The 21949-nt window shown below is 34.2% G+C and overlaps 1 protein-coding gene across 2 annotated transcripts in view; it reads left to right on the forward strand.

Annotated features, from left to right (window-relative positions):
* Window positions 1–21280, forward strand: part of ube2j1 (ubiquitin-conjugating enzyme E2, J1) — a 72739-nt gene extending 51459 nt beyond the window's left edge. The window contains exons 6-8 of one of the 2 annotated variants that reach the window (XM_039747994.1): window positions 3159–3288; window positions 3465–3590; window positions 19573–21280. In XM_039747994.1, coding sequence (XP_039603928.1) covers window positions 3159–3288; window positions 3465–3590; window positions 19573–19845 — 529 coding nt within the window. In that variant the 3' untranslated portion in view covers window positions 19846–21280. The remainder of the gene's footprint in view (window positions 1–3158; window positions 3289–3464; window positions 3591–19572) is intronic. The other variant, XM_039747995.1, reaches the window with a different exon arrangement.
* The last annotated feature ends 669 nt before the right edge of the window (window positions 21281–21949 follow it).

Genomic DNA, 21949 nt, shown 5'->3' on the forward strand with positions numbered 1-21949 from the left:
AACTTGCAGCATCATAAGCTAGACTTGATTAACGCGTAAGTGTTCGGCAAGGCAGCTGAAGCGCTGCATTATGGGATCTGTAGTTTATTGTGTTACCAGCGCTTCATATACCCGGCTTTAATAACAATAATACAGTATATAAAATGATCTCGGGCCGGATATAATTACGCCGGGCGGATGTGGCCCGCGCCCTTGAGTTTGACACATATGGACTAAATAGAACTTGAAAAGATATATTTTTCAAATGTGATCGCAATTCAGATAGAGTTGACAAGACTACAGCCTGCATGCCTCAATAAGTCATCCTCCCTCGCTTTTTACCGCTCATCTAATGAATACACTGAGTATGGCTTTACCAAAACAATCATTGATGGCTAATAAAGTATCCATTATTCGAGTATGTAGATCGGGATATATATATATACATATATATATACCCGCGATCGCATGAGAAGTAGTGTGTTAAAAAGCTAGAAAAGAAAAGGGAACATTTTAAAAATAACGTAACATGACTGTCAATATACAGTATTTGTTTTGTGAGTGTTACTGAGTGTTGCTGTCATCAAGGATTTGATTATCATTATTTCTTTCAATCAGGTTCATATTTGTAGGATGTGTTGTGTTCAAGTTACATTCCGTGTTTGTCAATCGCTGTAAAGATGACAGGTTTCATTCATCGATTCGTTTCTTACTGCATCAATAAACAGCTCGTCTTCTTCTTTATCTGAGACCTGACACACTGCATGCACGGTTTTTTTACACTGTCTTCCTTTAGCGGACATTGACTTTTTCCACGTGTGCTTTGTTTCCGCAGTAGCTGGATTTATGAATATGTTTATCAGATGCTTCATATTTTTGCTGCCTTTTCAATTGTGTAATTCGGTTTTGTTCAGCTCTTTGGAACTGTTGCTTTTATCTGTGCACTGCGCCAGTTCACGTGAGCCACTCGGTGTACATGCATCGAAGGTTCTCAGCTGTGCTGGTGCCATCTCGTGCTATGTCCATGGCTGTATTTAATGTTACCTTAGTCCTGGCACTTAAAACTTTCTCTCGCAGTTTCGCTGAGTTTGTGTCAAACACCACCCTGACCATCTCATCTTCCTCTCCATAAGCACAGTCCTTCACCCGTGAATATTTACCCGTGGCAGTTTGCTATTGGATTGCCGCTGACGGACGGCCTTATATGGGCAGGCACTAAATTACAAACGCCAGCGCAGCCTGTCTATGAACTTAATTTAAAGTGTAGGTTTACATCGTGCTTTGTTTCCGAAGTAGCAGAACTCATGAATATGGTTGTATATGTCACTCGCTCGCTTCTTATTGTTTCGCTGCCTTCTCAATTATATAATGCATGTTTTCTTCAGCGCTTTTTTGAGGTCTTCCTGGTTTTCTATGTACTGCGTGATTACGTGGGAGGCGTGATGATGTCACACGAAACTCCGCCCCACGGCGTTCAAGCTCATCTCCATTACAGTAAATGGAGAAAAACTGCTTCCAGTTATGACCATTACGTAGAATTTCGATATAAAACCTGCCCAACTTTTGTAAGGAAGCTGTAAGGAATGAACCTGCCAAATTTCAGCCATCCACCCACACGGGAAGTTGGAGAATTAGTGATGAGTGAGTGAGTGAGTGAGTGAGTGAGTGAGGGCTTTGCCTTTTATTAGTATAGATTAACTATCTAAATAAGTAATTATTTTCCTTGTTTAGTGTAGTGTGTCACTCCTTATGATATTCCTTCTATGCGTGCTTATTTTTTGCATAACAAACACTCCTTTGTTATACTGATGTGTCGTTTTTGATGTTGTTAGGATTCAGAGGCAACTCAAAAGCATTCCCTATTATGCACAACTTATACTTGTCAGTTCAAGAATGGTAATGCCTATTATGATGACTAGCAAAAGCAAAACATAATAAAACATAATTTTCTAGTCTTTAATTGACAAAAGACTCTTTCAGTGAGTAGCTAGTTGCCAACCCAGGTAACGTATCATCATTTTATGTTTTGTTTTTTTTTTTGCTGTTACTATTCCAAGGATACAGTAAGTTATTCCTTTTAAATCAGTATTGATGCTAATGCTTAATGTTACTATATTATTGGTTGTCTTAGTGAAAATCGTTTTAGTGTCATCCTTGATACATTCCGTGATACATTCCTTATGAAATAAAAATATGATGGTTTGGATTTAAAAAATACAGATATAAACATGTGTTTTTCAGGCTATTGTTCTGGTCAAAGTGCAAACTTCTTTTCCATTTTGCACTTATTTTTTTTCCTCCAATGGCATTCATGTACTCAAATACTCATTCTGACTTAATTATGTAAGAGTAATATTATTACTCATATGGTATTTTTAATGGAATTAACCGTGGACTTTTTTAAGAAAAAATCCTTTCAAAAAAGAAACACTATTTTGTATAAAATTTATATAAATTAACTTTTCCATGTAATTATTTCATTATATCATAACTGCCATTTTATTTCATTTTTGGAACAAACAGTATTCTGTAATTTTGGACTGCTTATTTTATTTAAGAACTGGTATTACCTATGATTAAGACGAGTTAAAAAAATTGTATGAATAAATAGCATAGATAACTATAGTTTATGCCCACAATGGTAAAGCTATAGCTCTTATTTCAACATGCCATCCCTTTAATTTTAAACCAATAATTTGGTTTTTCAAGACAAATATTTTACAGATAGTGAACTATTGTCAGCAATACAGTGACAAAAAGGGCAGCCATATATGCATCCTTGGGATGCATGCAGGATGAATTGTTGAAACTATTAAGAGTATAATTAGATTAGGAAAAGAATTAAAGGAGCAGCCATCTGTAAGTTTCTTTTAAGTTATCTGAAGATTTAACAGAAGTGTACAAAAATGTGTATTCATCCTTTGGACTTGTTAGGTTTCTTTTAAGAAAATTTTGTTTTTCCCACTTTTGGATAAAACAGCTACTGTATGTAAAGTTTGCATTTAATGTGACTCCTTTGTCTTTTCTAACAAGCGGTGTGCATTTTTTCATTTAACTAGTAATATATTAGTTATATGAGATTGATTCAGTACCTTTGTTCAGACACCAAAGCACTTTGCTACTGTTCATTGGAGTCTCTACTTGTACGTCTATTGGTAAATTAATCTCTGGTCTTTCAGATCCCAAGACTATTGCTGTGAGTCATGTGGTATCACTATGAAGGCTGCCTTGCTTCCACTAACCTCAAACAGCCTACCCAGTGAATATGACAGGAAAGACAAAGAGTTGGCAAAGCAGATCAGCTTCAAGGTATAAATTTAACATGTCTTTCTTTTTCATCTTGTTACACCACTTGTAGTACTGATATAAAGCATGTGCATTTAACATTTCATTCATTACGTTAGTGTCAATCAGTAGCCATTTGTATTGATGCAGTAAAGTTTATTAAAATTAAGAAAAATAAAAAAAATGTTTTGATTTGAAAGGCAGAGTCCAGTACCTCCAGTAAATCTAACGAAATGCAGGTCTTGCCAACTGTAGCAAGTCCAGACTCCACGGGAGAGACACCACCTACAACAGAAAACCAGGCAGCAATGCCTGTTTCAGAAGAGGTAAGAAAATTTAATTGAGACAAACCTCATTTTTCTTGCTTGGAGGAGTATTTCCAAATCTTGATTTTTAATTTCCCAACACATTAAATATCTAAAATTAGTGAAGCGTAACATCATTGTGTATCTGTAAAAGGACTTAATTAAAGGTGTTTCCCTTGCTAAAAACAACATTAGAGACCCATCGTGATGGAATTTTTTGCACAGCTTGGGAATAACCTGTACTTTTCTTTCTATTAAGTACCTTAATTATGTTAAACAAATATATCTGAGAAATTCCACCATTTTCATCATCATCCTCCTCATCGTTGTCTGTTTTAATGTCAAATAGCAAAACACAGTATATGTTTACATACTTTAGGTATAAAAATAGAATTTAGTAAAGGCATTACGTGATCGAAACTATAATTTCTATAGTCAGTCAAAATACAATGTAAGCTTACCCATGTTAATCTGTTTTCTGCCCTACAGACATCACTTACTGTATCTTTTTGCTGCTCTATAATAAAGTATTTACATCAATCACTGTTAATCTTTTTTTTTATATTGAAAGCCTTTTAAAAATACTCCTTTCTGTTTAATATATGGTATTTTTCACTGAAGACAAATACAGACATCAGTAACCTTTGTTCAAGTATAAAAAGAACTCATTCTAATGAAACACCTAGCCTTTAGAAATGTGGGAGATGAACACAACCACATTTTAACAGCACTCCTAGGCGAAAATATACTGAGTTTGCGCGGTTTATTCACATAAACAAAGTTGTAGTTTAAGTGACTTATGACAGTTTGCTATCCTACAATCTATTACTGTTGTATAATGATATGATGTTTTTTTTTTTCTGATGCAGTGTCTGCCCCTGCTAATGCCAAAAGCTTTTTTGTGCATTCTTCACTTAGAGTAAACGTTTGACTAAGATATCTACAATAGCTAAGATTTTAACAATAGGATCCAGTGCTACAGCAGAATATCAAGGAAGAAAAAAGAAAATAAGATCAGTAACAAATGATAAATGCTAGGCTGAAGATAGAACAGGAGTTATGAGACTGATTGTGGAGGGGTGGGGTATTCCTTTTTGCAATGTAAAAACCACAGCCGGCAAGTATCTTAAGGTTCATTATCACAAGCTTCCATCTATGCCTAGTGTGTGTCTCTGATGCAGAGTGTCAGGTTTTCAATAACACAGAAATTATCTGAGTTATCGTTTGCTACATTACACTTTACTGCTAGGTGACATTGCATATTGCAGCTTTGTGGTGGCCAGCACAGAGCTTTAATCTAGAATATGATTCTCTGTTATTTTTTTGGTGGTAAAGTAGACCCGTGGAAGTTTTGTCAAGACTTTTTGGGCTGAGCTTCCTTGCTGCTTGTATAATGGTAGAGAATGACATTTTTTACATAACTCTCAAAAGATAATTGGGTACACAGTAATTAAGACAGATTTACCCCTGACTGTCACTGAAAGGATTCGTGATCAGCATTTACTTTAAATAAGTACATGGAGTTATTGCACCCAAAATTCAGATTCAAGTTTTAATTATGAAAAGACAATCATAGTTTGCATATTTTGTTTATATGGTCTTTAATATTCATTTTGTCTGCATTCTCTCTCAGAAATCTCAAGTGATATCATGTGGACATAGTAGAATGAAATTCGAACTTGCAAAAGTACAATACAAAAAAAGAATAAAAGTATACTTAACATAAAATGCAATATATATATGCAGTTATATGCAGTATATATGTATTTGCAAGCAAGTGAGCCTTTCCATGATATAGCTTTCTAATCTCATGGACAGCCCCCACCTGCTACGGAAGCCAATCGAGTTCAGGCTTGTTGCTTAGTGTTTATTCAAATGTGATGAATATTTGAAATATATACTTGTTTAAAGGTCAGACCTGGCTTTTAGATCACTCTGCTTTTATTGATTAAAAGTGAATGAATTTTGTGATGAAGATCATTGCATATTTTGACCCATAGATGTATATAATCACTATTTATATTTCTAGCTATTATTGCAAATGTTATGAATATTGCTTATTTAGATTATTTATCCCAAAATGCAATTTTAAATGCCTAGTTCAGTTGATTGTGTGATGTTTAAAATAGTTATAAATATTTTGTAATGTAAGCCTTGTTCTTATTAGTGCTCAAGACACTCTAGGCTTAAGAACATTTTTAAGTAATGTCTTCAAGCATGCTTTTAGCCCATCTGATTATACATTTAGCTTGGATCAGGATAGGGACTTAATGAGGAATGTTCGAGTATGTTTCATTTACCAAGCCATAGCAATGAATTGAAGGCAGGTCATAAGAGTTAGATAAGGTGTAACTACATTGCAGGCTACACACAAGATGTAATGTTTCAACAAGGGATTTTGTCCTGGCTCAAATTTGTTTTTGTTTATTTATTCTCTTTGTTGTGTTTTTAATATTATTTTTCATTTTATATACGTTGTATAATTTTTTTTTCTTTGTTGTGTTTTTTTCCTATGTTGTATTTTTTTCTGTGTTGTTACCACATGATGCAGTTGGGGGACTGGTCCAGCTGCATAAAAGGAGTTTAAGTGTTGCATTGATTTCCTGGCTTTTAACCTTTGCTTTTGTCTGAGGTACTGTTCTCTGATTAAGTGTTTGGTTCATCTTTTAGGCAAAACCCATATTTTGCCTTTGTTTTTGTTCAGTCTCTTTAATTTTTAATTATTAAAGAAACTTTGCTTTGTTGTCCTGTTAAAAAAGGTTTACTGTTTCTCTGTCATCCTTATTGTGAACATTTTTAATTCTTATTATTTAAAACCCTAAGCCCCATTTTTGGTCCTGTGTGGGCTGGAAAACTGTCTTTTGAGTTTAGGGCTGCACTGTTTGGGGTGAGGCCTCTTCCGACCTATAAAGAAGTCAGGTTTGACTTTTTTGTGTTGTTTTTTTTGAGGCCACCTCACTTTTCTGGGCTTTGTGGTGGCAGAAATCCAAAAGAGAGATCCACATTATTGTTGCCAATACACCTAGAACTATTTTCATTACAACAGTTGCTAAATCTCACTCATATAATGGCATATATGTCATGGCCCTTTTTTGTTATTCTAAATTACCTTTTCTTCAGATATTAGGATTGGAACACTCCTCCAGTTCTTATACTTTTTCATTTTTTTGTAATTAATGTTTAACTGGTCACTTTACGGCATCACCAGTAAAGATTAATCTAAATAATCAGCCTTTTTGTCATGGATTGCAGTTCATCTATAATTAAATTTAAGTCCTACTTTAGTACTCTATAAAAGTGAGCATCTTCATGGGCCATGTTTTGTTTAGATTCTGTATTAATAATTTATTTTTTTTAGAAAGTATTTTTCTAGTATAACAACAAAGTTGTAATTTTAGTACTTAACTACATTGGAAATATAATTGCAATTTTAGTACTTAATTACATTAAAAAAATATTAATTTATTTATTTTGCAGCTAATTTCTAACATATCACACTTTGAAAAGGTAATCCAAAGCATTATTAATTTATTTGAAGGTGTAAACACTACTCTGAAAGCTCATATAAAGAAAAAATGACTCAATACTAGTTCTTAAGGCATATAGTAGTTTAATGATACAGTACATATTTTTTTCCAGTTATTCCAATGTCTGGATTCAGAGTGAATGGACTTACACTTAAACATTGTGCTGGGTCTTGTTGTGTGTTATATTTCCCATTGCGATTAATAATCTGTACCTAATCTAGCATGCCATGATATTGTACCTAGCAATTTTTTTCTTTACTAAATGGCCAAAGTGATAGTTTCTAAATACTTTAATTAAAAGTAAATCAAATCCTTTATTACATCTTTTTTTTCTTTAGCCAGCAGCCAAACAATGATGACATGGAAAACGTGCCAGTAGGTGACCATCTAACTCAGGAATTTCAGACTCAGTTCTTGGAGGGCTACTACCATTTTCATTACAAACAATTTCTTAGTTAAAATCCAATTTTTGCTGTTAATGAAGCATGTCATTTAGTTCTATATATTATTCCAATACAGTTGATTTTTGTTTACTGAGTGCACCATCCAAATTATCCCAGGGAGATTTTTTATACCTCTTTTTCTTTTCTTTTTTTCTTTTTTGGTATTTTGGTAAATCAGATATTATATGATAGGCACACAGGTGCAAATCATGTTAGTAGTCATCTCCTCGGGTTGCTTTGCATGTTATTCTTTGGCTACTAGTTAAGGTATAAAAGAAATGATTACAGGTTCTGAACATTAAAAAGAATGTCAGTTAAAGTCAAGTCAACTAAATATGTTTCATTAGCATTAGAAACTCGATAATAATTAAGAAAGAGGCTGGAACAAAAAACCTGCAGGCACTGCAACTCTCCAGAATCAGTGTTTGACAACCCTGGTATACACTGTTATATATATAACAAAAAAAGTCCTGAAAAACAAAAAACTGGACTAGATAAGCGGAACACTTCTTTCAGTATGTGTATGGTTGTTGAAGGACGGTTATAGGATTCTTGAGTGAAGTATTCCTTTAATTTTCTATTTTTTTATATAGGTTACTTACCCAATGAAGTTTGTTGTGATGGCTAAGAAAAAAAGTTAAGATAATGTTTTTATTCAGAATAGAGAGACAAAAGTTTTATATAATAGAAGCCAATAGGGACCAATGCTGTAGAAAGGCAAACACTGTGAAAAACTTCCCGGGTTGGGGATCTCATGTTACTCGTGTTGCATAATCCACATGTCAGTCATCCATTTGCATGCTCAAAACATGCAGACAAAAGTCATGTTTTTTTGCTAGAATATTATTACACAGTAAGTATATACTGCTGAAATTATCAGCGCAAATAATAAAAAGGAAGCCTGAAGCCGCATGGAAATGATGTTTTGAAATGAAGACCTATCTCTCTTCCTCATTTGTGGTCTTCAATTCAAAAAGTGTCTGGAACTCTTAGATAATTTGAAAATATTGAAAGGTCCTTAGTCAACTGATTAGTTAGCTTAAAACCAGCAAAATTGTGAGTGCATTTCTACAGAAGCATTGTTCAGTTAGTGTTTTTGTAGGTTAACAGTTTTATGTACTGATTTTGTAATTTGTAAAGTTTCCTCAGTCCAGCAATCTGTTCTCTGACCAAACCCTTTCTGTTGTCTTATCCATGACAGCTTGTACCATAGGTTTTTATATTGACTTTTGAGGCACACAACTACTTTTTTAGTCTAGGTATTTCATATTTTTCCTCATCCATTGTTGCATCGTTTATTTTAAGTGCCATTATATATTGCAAACACAATGAGCAGCATGCTTTGAGTATCTGGATTTTCTTTTGCAAACAATCTTCCATTTTAGTTATAGCATTGTTGCATCTTGGCTTTTTATTGTCAATCATTCTACAAATGTTGTTTGCTTGAACTTTCATAATAATTTAAAATTAATGTGAACAAACGTTGTACTAATCTTACAGTATGTATGAAAAAGCAATTCAGGCTGGCACACTCTGATATTATTATTATGTCATACTGCATAAGAAGTGTAAATGAACAAACACTGATGAAATCATATATAATTATTCACCAGGGTCATGTTTAGTTAGGACAATACAACCAAACCAGTCGAATTTTAGGTTTATTTTTTTAATTAGTTGAGTCTAATTAACCTCTTTAGTGTGTGATTTTTGTTTCAAAAATTAGATTTTTATTAAATCTCAACTACTGTAAAACTTGCAAAACACTAAAAGTAAAAAATCATAAGTGTAGAAACTATAATAATGATACAAATAATAAAAATGAATAATAATATGAACAGCAGACTGCACATGTGTGAGTGATGTAATCGTCACTTTCGGTTTCATTGACAGTTTCAATTTCATGGCCTGAAGACAAATTAACTTTGTCATCACTGCTAATGAGAGGCATTTCTTATGAGACACCATTATGAGGCTATGAGTAGATGTGTCTACACCCTTGCCCAGGTAAAGCTCAGGCCTGAAATTTATCCAAGACATGCTTGTGCTGTTGCCCAAGTGATGTTTGAGTCTAACACTAAGTAGGTTAAAAAGGAACAAAACTGTTAAATGACAAAAAGACTATAAATGCAGAATACAGTATCTTTAAAAATGGGACAATTATTAGCATCCTCAGTTTTTAAAGGTCATCTTTAAGTTTGTATTTTCTAAATCTGAAACACACTTCACTGATAATCAGTTCACATTTTTTTCTTGGTTCAGTATCAGTCTGAAAGGTTTTTACCTTAATCAAGATACCATTTCATTGGAGTGTGAGTGGCATTAAAGTTTTAAATAATTTGCAATAAATGTAGTTTCTTTTTCAAATGCTAGTGTTACAATATGGATCTTGATGCAACTGAAAAATGGAGAGATTGTAATTATGATTGCTTTTATTGAATGCACATGAAAACATAGTCTCTCATTTTGTGTCATCTTCCTGAAATGTACAGATCTGACTTTTTTCTTTTAAAAATAACTACTGTTCTTAAAAATAATAGCCATGAAATTCGAATATACCTAAAGAGACAACATGTATTTGATCCTATAATATTGAAAACCCAGCCTAGGTTTTACATAACTGATCCTTTAAAGATGTTGGTATTGCTTCAGAGCTGCTACCAGCCTAAAGTACATGCAGCCTTGTACTCAGTGTTAAATTGCAGTCAAATCCTAGATAAGCTGTGTTTCAGCACTGACAGAGCTAGAGATATTGGTGGGGGAAGGACCTCAAAAGGCGTCGAGCCATCTGCTTCACCATGTGATACACTGTCACATAGTAACAATGTTAAATCAGGAGAGGGAAAAAAACTGTTTTGAATTTACATTAATGACTATCATAGTTTTAGAAAGTATTTTTGGATATAATTTTGGCCATTTAGGTATACAGAACAACAAATAAAGTGTGAAGCTAAAGTTTAATGAAGAAAAACTGAAACGATGATCAGTTATTATGTTATTGGTTTGTATTTTTTAAACTTTGCTTTCTATGTGTAAGCTTTTATTACTCTAAAGTTAAGTTTCAGACATCATATCCTTTCCTAACATCTCTAAACAAGTTAACATTTTGTGGTGGTTTGTAATTTTAGATTATTTTCTATTAGTTATTGTCTATGAATGTACGTAGCTTGGCTTTATTAAAGTAAATTTTAAAAAGTAATGGCATGTCTTTTATCTGACTGCTATTCCAACAACCAGTTGTTATCTGTACTTGCTAATTAGTCTGTTTTTCTGTGAAATTGATGTCCGTTCTTATTTCCATAGCCTTTTCAGCTACTGTTAGTTTGGTGCCAGTCTTGCACAAATTGGCATACTGCAGGTCTTGTAAGGATATTATGATTAGGTTTTGACCAGGTCTTTGATATTGTGCACAGTACAAACCTTCTTCCCCTTAGCTCATTCCCTCATTGATTTACTGCAATTTTATGCTGTCAGACTCAATATCAGTTCAAATCCAGCACATAGGCAGAATGATCAAGTACTTATTCAGAACATATTTGTGTCACTCTGAATTCATAGTTGCACTAGACATGGGAGCTTGCTCCGATTCCTGATCAGCTGTAGGCCACATTCTTGACAGTAGGGATAAGAGTATTTTTGTGGAAGTTAATGTTAGGTTTTTGTCAAACATAACCATTTTTATTATTGTCAAAATGTCATTTTTAGACTCACCCACCCAAAGAACATTTAAAAACATGTAATTTATTGTCAAGATGCCCTTTTGCAAGCTTAATATGAGCAGCAAATTTCTTTTTTCTTCTGGGGACTCCCCATGAATGTTGTTTTTTTCACCAGAAGATCCAGGTTTTGTCGTTGACATATGACTTTAGACATTACCTGCTACATGAGACTTCTAAAGTTCAGTGGATATGGTACTGGTGCTCTTAACCTTGCTGCCTTGTGTTGTGAATTCTAGAATCTCACTGTATTTTTTCTTTCTCTTGTAGAGTGTTTTACATTTAAGTTAAAAAAATTTTTGGATCCTTTTTCAAGACAGGCAATGATAAAATGAAGGAAGCATTTATATCAGGGTATTGAATCTCACTATGCACCAAGGATGCAAATTTGGTTCCTAACCCAATTCGATGTACAGAAAGCCTTAGCCAGTTGAGCCAAAAAGAACTCCTTCAGCTCAAGTGACTAAGTAGGCTTCTCACTGCAAGGGTGTTTATTATACAGTATGTACATTTACTCACTTAGCAGACACTTTTATCTAAAGGTTATCGTAACAGAATACACATCAGTTTGGGTGATTGTTTTGAAACAAGTGTCACAAAGCAAGGTTACAAACAAGAGTTTCAAACTAAGCAAAATGACAAAATACTAGTTAATCATTCTTAAATTACAAGAACCTATCAAAGCCATTATCAGTTAGACATATTCATAGAAAAAGAGTCTTCAGTCCCTTGTGAAACACATTATGGGAGTCAATAGTTTGGACAGAGCTGGGTTGCTTGTTACACTAGCTAGGAGCTACACATGAACAGAGTGTGTAATGGGATTTGATGCCACATAGAGGTGGTATCACTAGATGCCATCCACTAGCACAGTTGAGTAGACGAGGAGCATGGGAACTCACAAGCCAGACCAAGGAATCAGTACACTATCTCATAGTGTACCTGGGTTAAGGGTGAGCATAGCGAATATGATGCTGGCAATCTGCAAAGCAGACATCTGTTCACTATGAAGTCCAAAATCCAGTTCCATTGGCACAACAATGTTGAATACTAAGCTATTGTCTATATAAACATACCTCTGTAAGAGCAGTTTTTACATTATCCAGATGTGCCAAGATGAAATGAAGTATAAGACAACTGCTGTAGGGAGAAAAGTTATATACCAAGTTAAGTGTTTGCAAGGAGTCTGACTGAGCGCAGTTAGTTATAAAATTAGATATCACATATATCACACAGACTGATATGCACATGAAAAAGCATGAATAAACAGATAGGCACATTTTAAACATTACAAAAGATGAAACACATATATTCCCTCTACCCCCATATATATATATATATATATATAATATAATATAATATAATATACACACACACCCACAGTATATATTAATAATCCTGATTTGAAATGTACTATAACATGGCATTGTTTGATACAGTGGGTCTCATATTCAGTCCCAGAAGCTGCAGATTTTTATCCCAGCTAATTTTTGCTTTTAATTAGACTCCTATCTTGAACTTGCAAGCCTACTGTCTAGGTTGTGAAAGGTAAAGTAATATATCAAAACACAAAGATCATTATTATAACTACCACATAGGGGAGTGTAACCTGTGGGGGGCATTTTAGAACCCAGACCCTTCACACAACCACAAATACAAGTTCCATGTTCAAATATGAATATATTTTAAAAAATGAAGCACACAGTCTAAGTCAGGACATCCATCCATGTCTTTTGAGTAGACAAGGAACTATTGAACCAGGTCAGAAAGCCAGTCCGTTCCCACCTTTCTTTACAGTGAGTCACTGAACAAATCCATTGAACAGCATTGCATCACTGTAGGCCTTCTTCCACATGTAGTTCTCTGGAAATTTTAAAGGTCAACAAAAATCAAAACAAATCAACCTATTTGGAAGAGCAGCAACAACTGATGGTAATTTTTTTACCCCATATCTCACCAAGAAATAAGTGCATATCCTTCATGCAGTCAAAAGTAAATAACAAGGAGGACATGACTTCTTCAATATCTTCATTGTCTCCTCTTTGGTCTAATTTTCCAGTTGTGTGTGTTACTTCATCCTCGTCTATATCCAGAATTCTTGGCCTGAGTACTGTCCCAGCAAGTCGTTCTTTGTTGGCATCGAGCCAGTCACAGGAAATCAAGATTTTTTAGATCTTTGACAACTTTTTTGTGAAAAACAAAAAATACAGAAAGACAAGTATTTTATTAGGAATATCAAGCAAAATGACACCTTTTATTGGCTAACTAAAAGGATTACAATATGCAAGCTTTTGAGGCTTGCCTGAAGAAGGGGCCTGAGTTGCCTCAAAAGTTTGCATATTGTAATCCTTTTAGTTAGCCAATAAAAGGTGTCATTTTGCTTGGCTTTTCTCTACATTCATAATGGCTAACACGGTACAACACCCTAGCACTATAGGAATATCAATATACTTAACTCTGCTTTCACTCAACTGTCAAACTGGCTTATGAAATAAACACACCAATATAACCAAATCACGTCAAGGGAATGCTTAGCTCTATTGATTTCTCTTGCTTTTTGTCTCTACTCCCTGTATTCATGAGGTAGAGCAAAAAACGAAAAAAACTCCAATGTATAACTATAGCAATTCGTTTTCGAGGGAATGTCAAGTCTAGGTAGAATCTATTCAGAAAGTGCACAAATAATCAAAAATGACTAAACGCTCTGATATGAAAAAGAAAAGTTAGCATAAATCTTTATTTACAAATACTGTACATTACTGTAAGACCCGTTTCAATTCAATCTGTAAGTCTACAGGAATTGTAATTAAGTAAGTACCAGAAAGACAGTCAGATTACCACAACATAGTCACTTGTGAAGGCCAAATTCATCATTTCAAATAATATGTAATTTAATTGTTCCCAATTTAGTATGCATGCTTTAAAAACTGATAAAACATACATCTAAACATATTACAATAGAAATGCTACATATAAAATATTATACATATTTTAAAGTGTCTATCTGAAGCAATCACTCCATTCAAGACTGATTGATTGCTGAATGAAATCTCTCTATTATAAAAAAAAAAATCCTGGAGAGAAACAGTAGGGCGACGATATGTGATCTTCATGTTATGATCGCGGAAGACACTTAAAAGACCCGTGAGACTAGAGAGATTGGCCACGGAGCGTCTTGCGGGGACCTTAAACATGAGACTTTGTGCCAAGAGATTGACCCAGGACCGTCTTGCGATGTAGAACATGAGATTCTTGTAAGACATGCCCTACTTACAAATAAATAAGAGCAAGGGCAGCCAGCAAACACACTCAGTCGTATTTTCACTTTGAGCACACACAGATCCAGGCCTCTCAGCGCATATAAAGTGTATAAGGACAATGCGTTATAAATTAAACATAGACGATGAAGCAAAGAAGAAAGCAGTGCAGAGAAGAGGCTCAAAAGCTTTGGAGAGACAAAAAAGAAAAAGAATAATCTAGGTGCAAATTCAGAAAATAAGAAAAGTAATTATCAACCCAGAACAAGTGGAATTAAAAAAAAAAAAACGCGTCCAATCGGGACGTTTGCGCTATTCATATGCAGAGCAGGTTAGAGATTATGAAAGTAATGGTAACTAATTATCAGCCCGGAACAAAGGAAATTGATAAAAAGCACGTCCAATCGTGACGTTTGCACTACACACAGGCAGAGCAGGTTAGAGATTATGAAAGCAGTGGAATTCGAAAGGCTCAAAAAAAAAAATAGTTACACTATAGTTACATAGTTAAAAATCACGATACACATGTGGAGAAAGTTAAAGAATATGAAAGTAGGAAAATTAGAAAGTACTGTCTAAAAAATAAAAAAGAAAGTAAAGGTCGCAGGAGCGCAAACAAACAGAAATTATTACTTGAGAAAGAGAAAATAATCACGACGGACCAGGTGCCATTAAAAAAAAAAGGAGGATAAAGCGAGGTCAGAAATAAAAGAGAGTAGAAAACAAAGTAAAACATCATAAAAAGGTTAAAAAACAAGGGGGCCAAACACATGCAGAGCAGGTTAGAGATAATGAAAACTGGAATTCAAAAGACTCAAAAAAAACGTAAGTGCGAAACACATGCAGAGCAAGATACAGTATACGAAAGCAGAAAAAAACAACAGTGTCAAAAAAAAAAAGAAAGTAAACATCACATTAACGCAAAGAAAGAGAAATTATTACTCTGAGAAATAATGAAAAGGCGAATAGAGATCGAATATATGGACATAGGTGATATGTCAGAAGTATGTAAATATTGTAAGGCTTTGAAGTTTAAGTCAAGAGAATTTCAAAAATGGAGTTTACCTCACATGCATTTATTGGTTACTTTGCAAAAACAGTTATTAACTGCTGATGATGAAGATCGTTTTGTCTGTGCTGAAATTCCAAACAGAGAAAGCTATCCTGAATTATGGTACAAAGTCATTAAACACATGTCTCACTGACCTCATTAAAAAGATTCAGCACGTTAGAACTCGAAAGATTCCAAATACTGTTTTTACAGTAAAAAAATCTTAAAAGTGTGTATCCGGAAAAACAAAAACGGGGGTTGGCGAGCAAAGTGAGCACGGGGCAAAGCCCCCTAGCTGAAAAGAAAAAAAGAAAATCATTACCTTTTAAAGCATTTTCTGTGTTTGAGCTGGTAATAATCATTTCACAACATATCTGATAGGAATGTACATTTGTGACAACCACACTTTCAATACTACTAGGCACTGCAATACAGATTATTAAATATTATACATTTCTGCAAATCAATCATGTAGCATTTCAAGAATTTGAATACATTACAACTTGCTAACAACTACACATAACTATAACTATGCTGACCTGCAAATTCACTTAATGTTACCTAATGCCATAGATTAAACTGATCTTTGAAGAACAAGGAAAACAATCAAAAAGCAAGTCTATGAAGCCCTTCATTGCCTAAATTGTGGCAACAGTAAACTACATTTTTCACTTTTCATTGTACTGGTATAAATAATTCAGTCAACATTTAAAAAAAATGCATTTTATATAAAAGTGTGTATTTATCGGTGAAAACACTTGACTGACTTTCTACTGTATTGCAGTTTAGTAGTCTCATACCATATTGTACTTTTGCAAAATATAGTATATATAATATAGATGTTCCCTATCTTGTCTGAAATTGCTGGAAGCAGAAATAATTGCCATTTAATAAATCAATTAGAGCACACCGAACCCCCATTTTTTAGACTAATATTGTCTGTCCCCATACTGCCATTGACACAACACAGGGCTGAAGAAAGACACAAGTCAGTGAATGCCTCACTGGAGACCTGATTTGTGATCTGTTGTGACCTGTTGGTCAAAGTCTTTTTTGTGAAGTTCTAATATATAAAATTAGTGTCAGAGAACTTTTAAACTGTTAATTAGGAAGCACTACCTGTGGTACACAGAATGTCCTTCTTCCTTTGTGGAAAATAAAAATAGCTGTCTTAGCTGGAAGAAAAAAAATTAGAAATACTGTACTGTAAGTTGACAAATTCTGATAACTGTTCTTCCCTTAAAAAAAAAAAGCTTGAAAAGTTACACACCTTTTAATGCTGGCTTTCCAAAGTGAGAGAATACACCATCATCTTCTAATCTGTGGCATGTCTTCCTAAAAATTGTAAATCAAGAAATTACAATAAATTCTATGAATAAAAATCAGCATGCAATTTCTTTTAATCAGAAGAAACTAATAAAAGATACAGCCAATGATGCTTTTAAACATTTATGAAAATATGTTGCCTGTCAATTGTAGGTATTGTAACTCTGTGCTTGCATTCTTAAAAATTACAGTATTTATACTATGATCTTTGTCGTATTCTACTAAATATGTTAAAAGAGAAAATTTTGTTAATACACAGTCATGAATTAATTAATCTAAAATTAAAGCAAGCTTTTCAAAAGGTGAAAAAGTACACAGTATACTATTTTGTCAAATAAAATCTTGTTGTTAAGGTGGAGATCTAGCTGCATTCAATTGTATTTAAAGTGCCAATTGATCAAAGTTATGAGATGTATTCTAGAGAGCTAGTACCTCCATGAACCACCACTGTCCTTTTGTGTTTTTGTAAGTGGCTGAAGATACCTGCATAAACATTTCTTTTATAGAAAAATAGACAAGCATACTCCTGAGCACCAAAGACAACTGTAGGTACCTCTGTGGACTTAAATATACTTATGTGTCTCTGGCGAATATAAAATGGATATAAAGTTCTTAAAACTGACAAATGTGCACAAGAACAAACATTTCACTTTATTTCAATTGAAAAAAACTTCAAAAGCAGTATTTTTGAAGAATGCAGAGGTAAACATGAAATGTTTATTGTTTTAAGAGTCTAAATAAACTGTACTATCATTAAAAGAACTTTACAAAATTAATAATAATAATAATAATATTAACAACATAATATTATCCTAGCTATTCTTTTCCCCATTATTGTCTTTGAGTCTAATTTGAACTTTCTTGAACAGAAGGTAATTGAAAATTACTTTAACACTTGACCTTTGTTTGTAGCTACTTGTTAAAGTTTTCTGTTATGTTCTGTAAATACTGTATATATACAGAACTATGAAAAAAATCATCTAAAGTTACTGAAGTGTATTCAAACTTTTGACTAGTAACATTACTATACTTGGGGAAAAAATACTGTATCCACTATTAACTGTATTTGTCATAGAAATGTATGCAAATAAAGCTTTCTGTGGAACATCACCATATATTGGCTCAGTCTCTCTTAATTGTCTTTCTGAAATATGTTTTGGTGTTTAAAATACCAGGTTACAGACAGGTTTTGCTTCTGATTAACTAGCATATATGTGATACACACGACAAATGGTGAATGTGGTTCCAGCAATTATAAGTTCTTACTCGTTGTCACTGATCTTTGACTACTATCTGTTATACTTACCTATTGTCAATTACAGTATACTCAACAACGGTCAATTACAAGGGTCATTCAAAAAGTTTCTGCTTTATTGGAAACCATGAAGGCGGGGGAGTAGTAATCGGGCATTAAAAAGTTGGTGCGACGTTCTGAAAATGAAGGTGACTATGTAGAAAAATTATGTGATTTTGTTTTTGAAATTTTTAATACAGTTAAAAAAAAAAGTGTGGAAACTTTTTGAACATCCCTCGTACATATAATAACAGTTATAAAAAAATAATTGACTACCGAATCCGTCAATTTACTATTCAAAATCGAGTATTCCGAACAACCCTGTAACAATACATTAAACCAACCAACCTGTTTGTTGTTAACTGTTAATACTTTCTTAGAGTGCTTAGTATTTATTACACGGCACCTGAAAGTCGATTCAACTAACATCTTTATTACACTCTGGCATAATTCATACCTTAGCAGTAAAGTGTATTATCTAATATTAATAAAACTTGAAATAAACTCTGCCTTTTTTTCTTTCCTCAAAAAGGTTTCACAAAGATTGATTATTCCAAGTCCACCATTCCTTCGAGCTCAGACAAAAGCAATGATGGGCGTATCAAAATTGACATCGGAGGGTGTTCCGTGACTGACATTAGGGGCATTCCATAATATTAAGGGCGTTACGGGTCTGACGTCATAGGTATTGTGGGCTGCAGTAAGACCCTTCTCAGGTGCTTTGGCATTTCCATTAATCTGTTTACACACCATGATAGGAGGACATGTTTGTGCTTTAGGTGCTACAAAGCTGAATGGACCTCAGCATGTGTCTTACTACTGTTTGCATGCAGATCGTTCCGAGTCCTCCTTTAATTTATTACAGCCAGCTTTTCTGTACAGCCACCTAGGCATGACTGGCAGTAATGTCTGTCCAGAATGGAAGAGCTGTTAGACTCTGCCATGTGTAATTTCACCATTTCTCTCATTACTGTTTACTGCTTAAGATTGAATCGACAATATCACATGAACAGTCCAAATTACTGCTGTTGTGGTTTGACTGTTAAAGGTACACTGTAGTTTAGATCAGTGCATAGTGTTTGTTGCCATTCTTTGAAGAAAGTTTCAGTGGTTTAGAAGGAAAGGGGACCCTTATTAGCAACTCTATATGTTAACCAACATATTTTAAACTCCACACTGTAAAACAAAGCATAACAGTCAAATTTGGTTAAAACACACTTTAAAGTTTAACAGAAGCAGACCAGAAACATTTAAAAACAATTTCTTTACTACTTTTTTATCATAAACAACAGATGATCTTGGTGGTTATTTCTTGTTATGTGTTTTATACATACATTAAGTGTTTCTGTTAACAAAAATCTTTTTTTTTCTCTCTCTCTTTTTCCCCAGGCTGATTTTCCTAGCAGGGTACAAACTAATCCAAGTGAAGACACATCCCAGCCAACACCCCCAACAAACAGACCGTTAAGCCCCCGACAGCGCCGTGCTCAGCAGCCTAGGAGACCAGCTTCCCCTGTATACCCACAAGCCCAGCTCCAACATGACCGGACCAATCACCTTGGATCTGCCATTCTCATTGTCCTGCTCACTTTAGCCCTGGCAGCACTTATCTTCAGAAGGGTCTATCTAGCAAATGAGTACAAATTTGACTATGAACTGTGACCTTTGCTTACTTTGCCACATACTGGACATACCTTGAACTACCAATGTGTAAATATGCATATCTGATATTGTAGGCAGTTAGGCTGGTTTTTTGGCCATTGATAAAAATAAATGTCATGTATTCAGGGAGTGCCTGCCATTTAAAGGTATGTCACTGGTGGTCAAAGTCTTGTCAAGAACCCTGACATTTCTGCATTTTATAGACCCATTTTAAACCTCTCCAGTCAACACAGAATGTATTCAGTTTTGTCTCAGTGCTTCCCAAAATATTATGTTATGGTATACTGTATATAAAAAGAATACAAATATAACTGCATTTTATATGTATGTTTACCCTCTAAAATATGCAGAGGTGCATCCATCATCTATTGTTAAGTTTTCACATTCTGAATTTTCATTTCAAGTAAACAATTTTAACTAGACAATGAAGACATCCTCAGTGAAGGGGTTAAACTGGAGCAGTGTCGCTGCAGTTATTTTGTTATCTGTGGTAAAATTTTATTATTATTCACATTTCTATCATTTTTGGTGTTATGGATTTGATCACCTGTAACACATAATTATTCCAATTCATTTCATTAAATGGAGAAAATGGCACTGCAGATATTTTTGTTCTAGAAGAAAAATGTTGTTTTGTGACATTCCAGAAACTCCATGACAGAAGGGGCTATTTTGGGAAATTTCAGGTATTTATTTCCTGCACTAAACAAAAAAAATTCCATTTGAGAACTGAATCCTGAAAGTGGCTATTTTAAATGCAGCCATTTAATGCAGTTGAAATATTAGCGACATATTGGTGGTACACTTTGTATTTTATTTTTCTTAGAACAAAGTACATAATTGCAACAGCTTAGATTAAAAAGATATTTACCTCATATGAATTTAATGAATTTTAAAAGCCATGTCTTTAAATAGTGCCTGAAAGCATTATAGTTAACAAATCTTACCATTCCAAACTGACAGTTGTTGATTACTTCAATAGCAAACACCCAGATTTCTATGTCGGTACTTTTACTTGAATGTTACATGAAATATTATACAGTAGCTTGGTTCAGTAATGTGGGATTCTTACATATGTAATACGTTCATTTCTGCATCTTGCTTGTTAATGAGGTGGGGTGCCAGTTGGATGGTGACCCTAAATTTGTTAAAGCTAGTGAAGGATCATGTGGGGTTACTTTGTTTCATCTTGTTTTGACTGAAGTTATAGCAGTTGCATGGAACAACGTTTATAATTAGGTACAATATAATAATCTGTCCGCATGTATTCTTCATTCAGCTTTTAATGAAAATGGCATGAGCAGTGAACAAACTTCAGCTCCATTAGGTAGGAATGAAAATGAACAACGATGCACAGTGCAAATATGGAATGGATGAGTCTGATTTTAATATGTTACATTTGTTTTCAGATAAAATAAACCATGATACAGTTAAACCGTGTTATTTGGTTATTATTACAAGTGAGCAGCACATTCTAGTACATGCAGACCAGCTGTGCAGGTGGTGGGCCAACAACCCCTTGTTAAGAATTTATGAAATCAAAGGCCCACTAGGGACTTGTTTAAAATGTTCCTCTGATTGGAGTGAAATGCAGCCCAAGCTTTATCAAGACTGAGGCTTTGAGAATTAAAGCCGTCCACTGTGCGTTATAGAGCCATACTAAGTGGAGGGGCAACAGTGGCACAGGGCGCTCAGATTCCTTGAAGTTTAGGGTTAGCACTACAAATCTTTATGATCCGGGGTGGTTCCTTTTCACAATGGACGCAACCAGCCTTTTGGTCAGAATATCAAAGGAGAAAAGAAAGTTGATGGTACAGCATGAGGAAAATTTGACAGGTGAATTGTGATGTCTGTGATATTGTATCAAGCAGCTATGATTTTCAGTACTGTAATACCCATCGTATCTGACCTGTCACAAGGCAGGAGGCCACCCACTGAATTGAAGCTAAATTTGAAGAAGTCACATTTAATGTTTTAGCAGGGCCTGTTGAAACCCTGAATTGGACTAAGCAGGACAGAAAATTTTATTATCACTTTATCTGTGTACTTTTGTACATTTAAAAACATTTTTTTTCACAAGAATTCTATTTTATTGGTTCATTTT

The sequence above is a fragment of the Polypterus senegalus genome, chromosome 3, assembly GCF_016835505.1.
Source record: "Polypterus senegalus isolate Bchr_013 chromosome 3, ASM1683550v1, whole genome shotgun sequence".
Lineage (NCBI taxonomy): Eukaryota > Metazoa > Chordata > Cladistia > Polypteriformes > Polypteridae > Polypterus > Polypterus senegalus.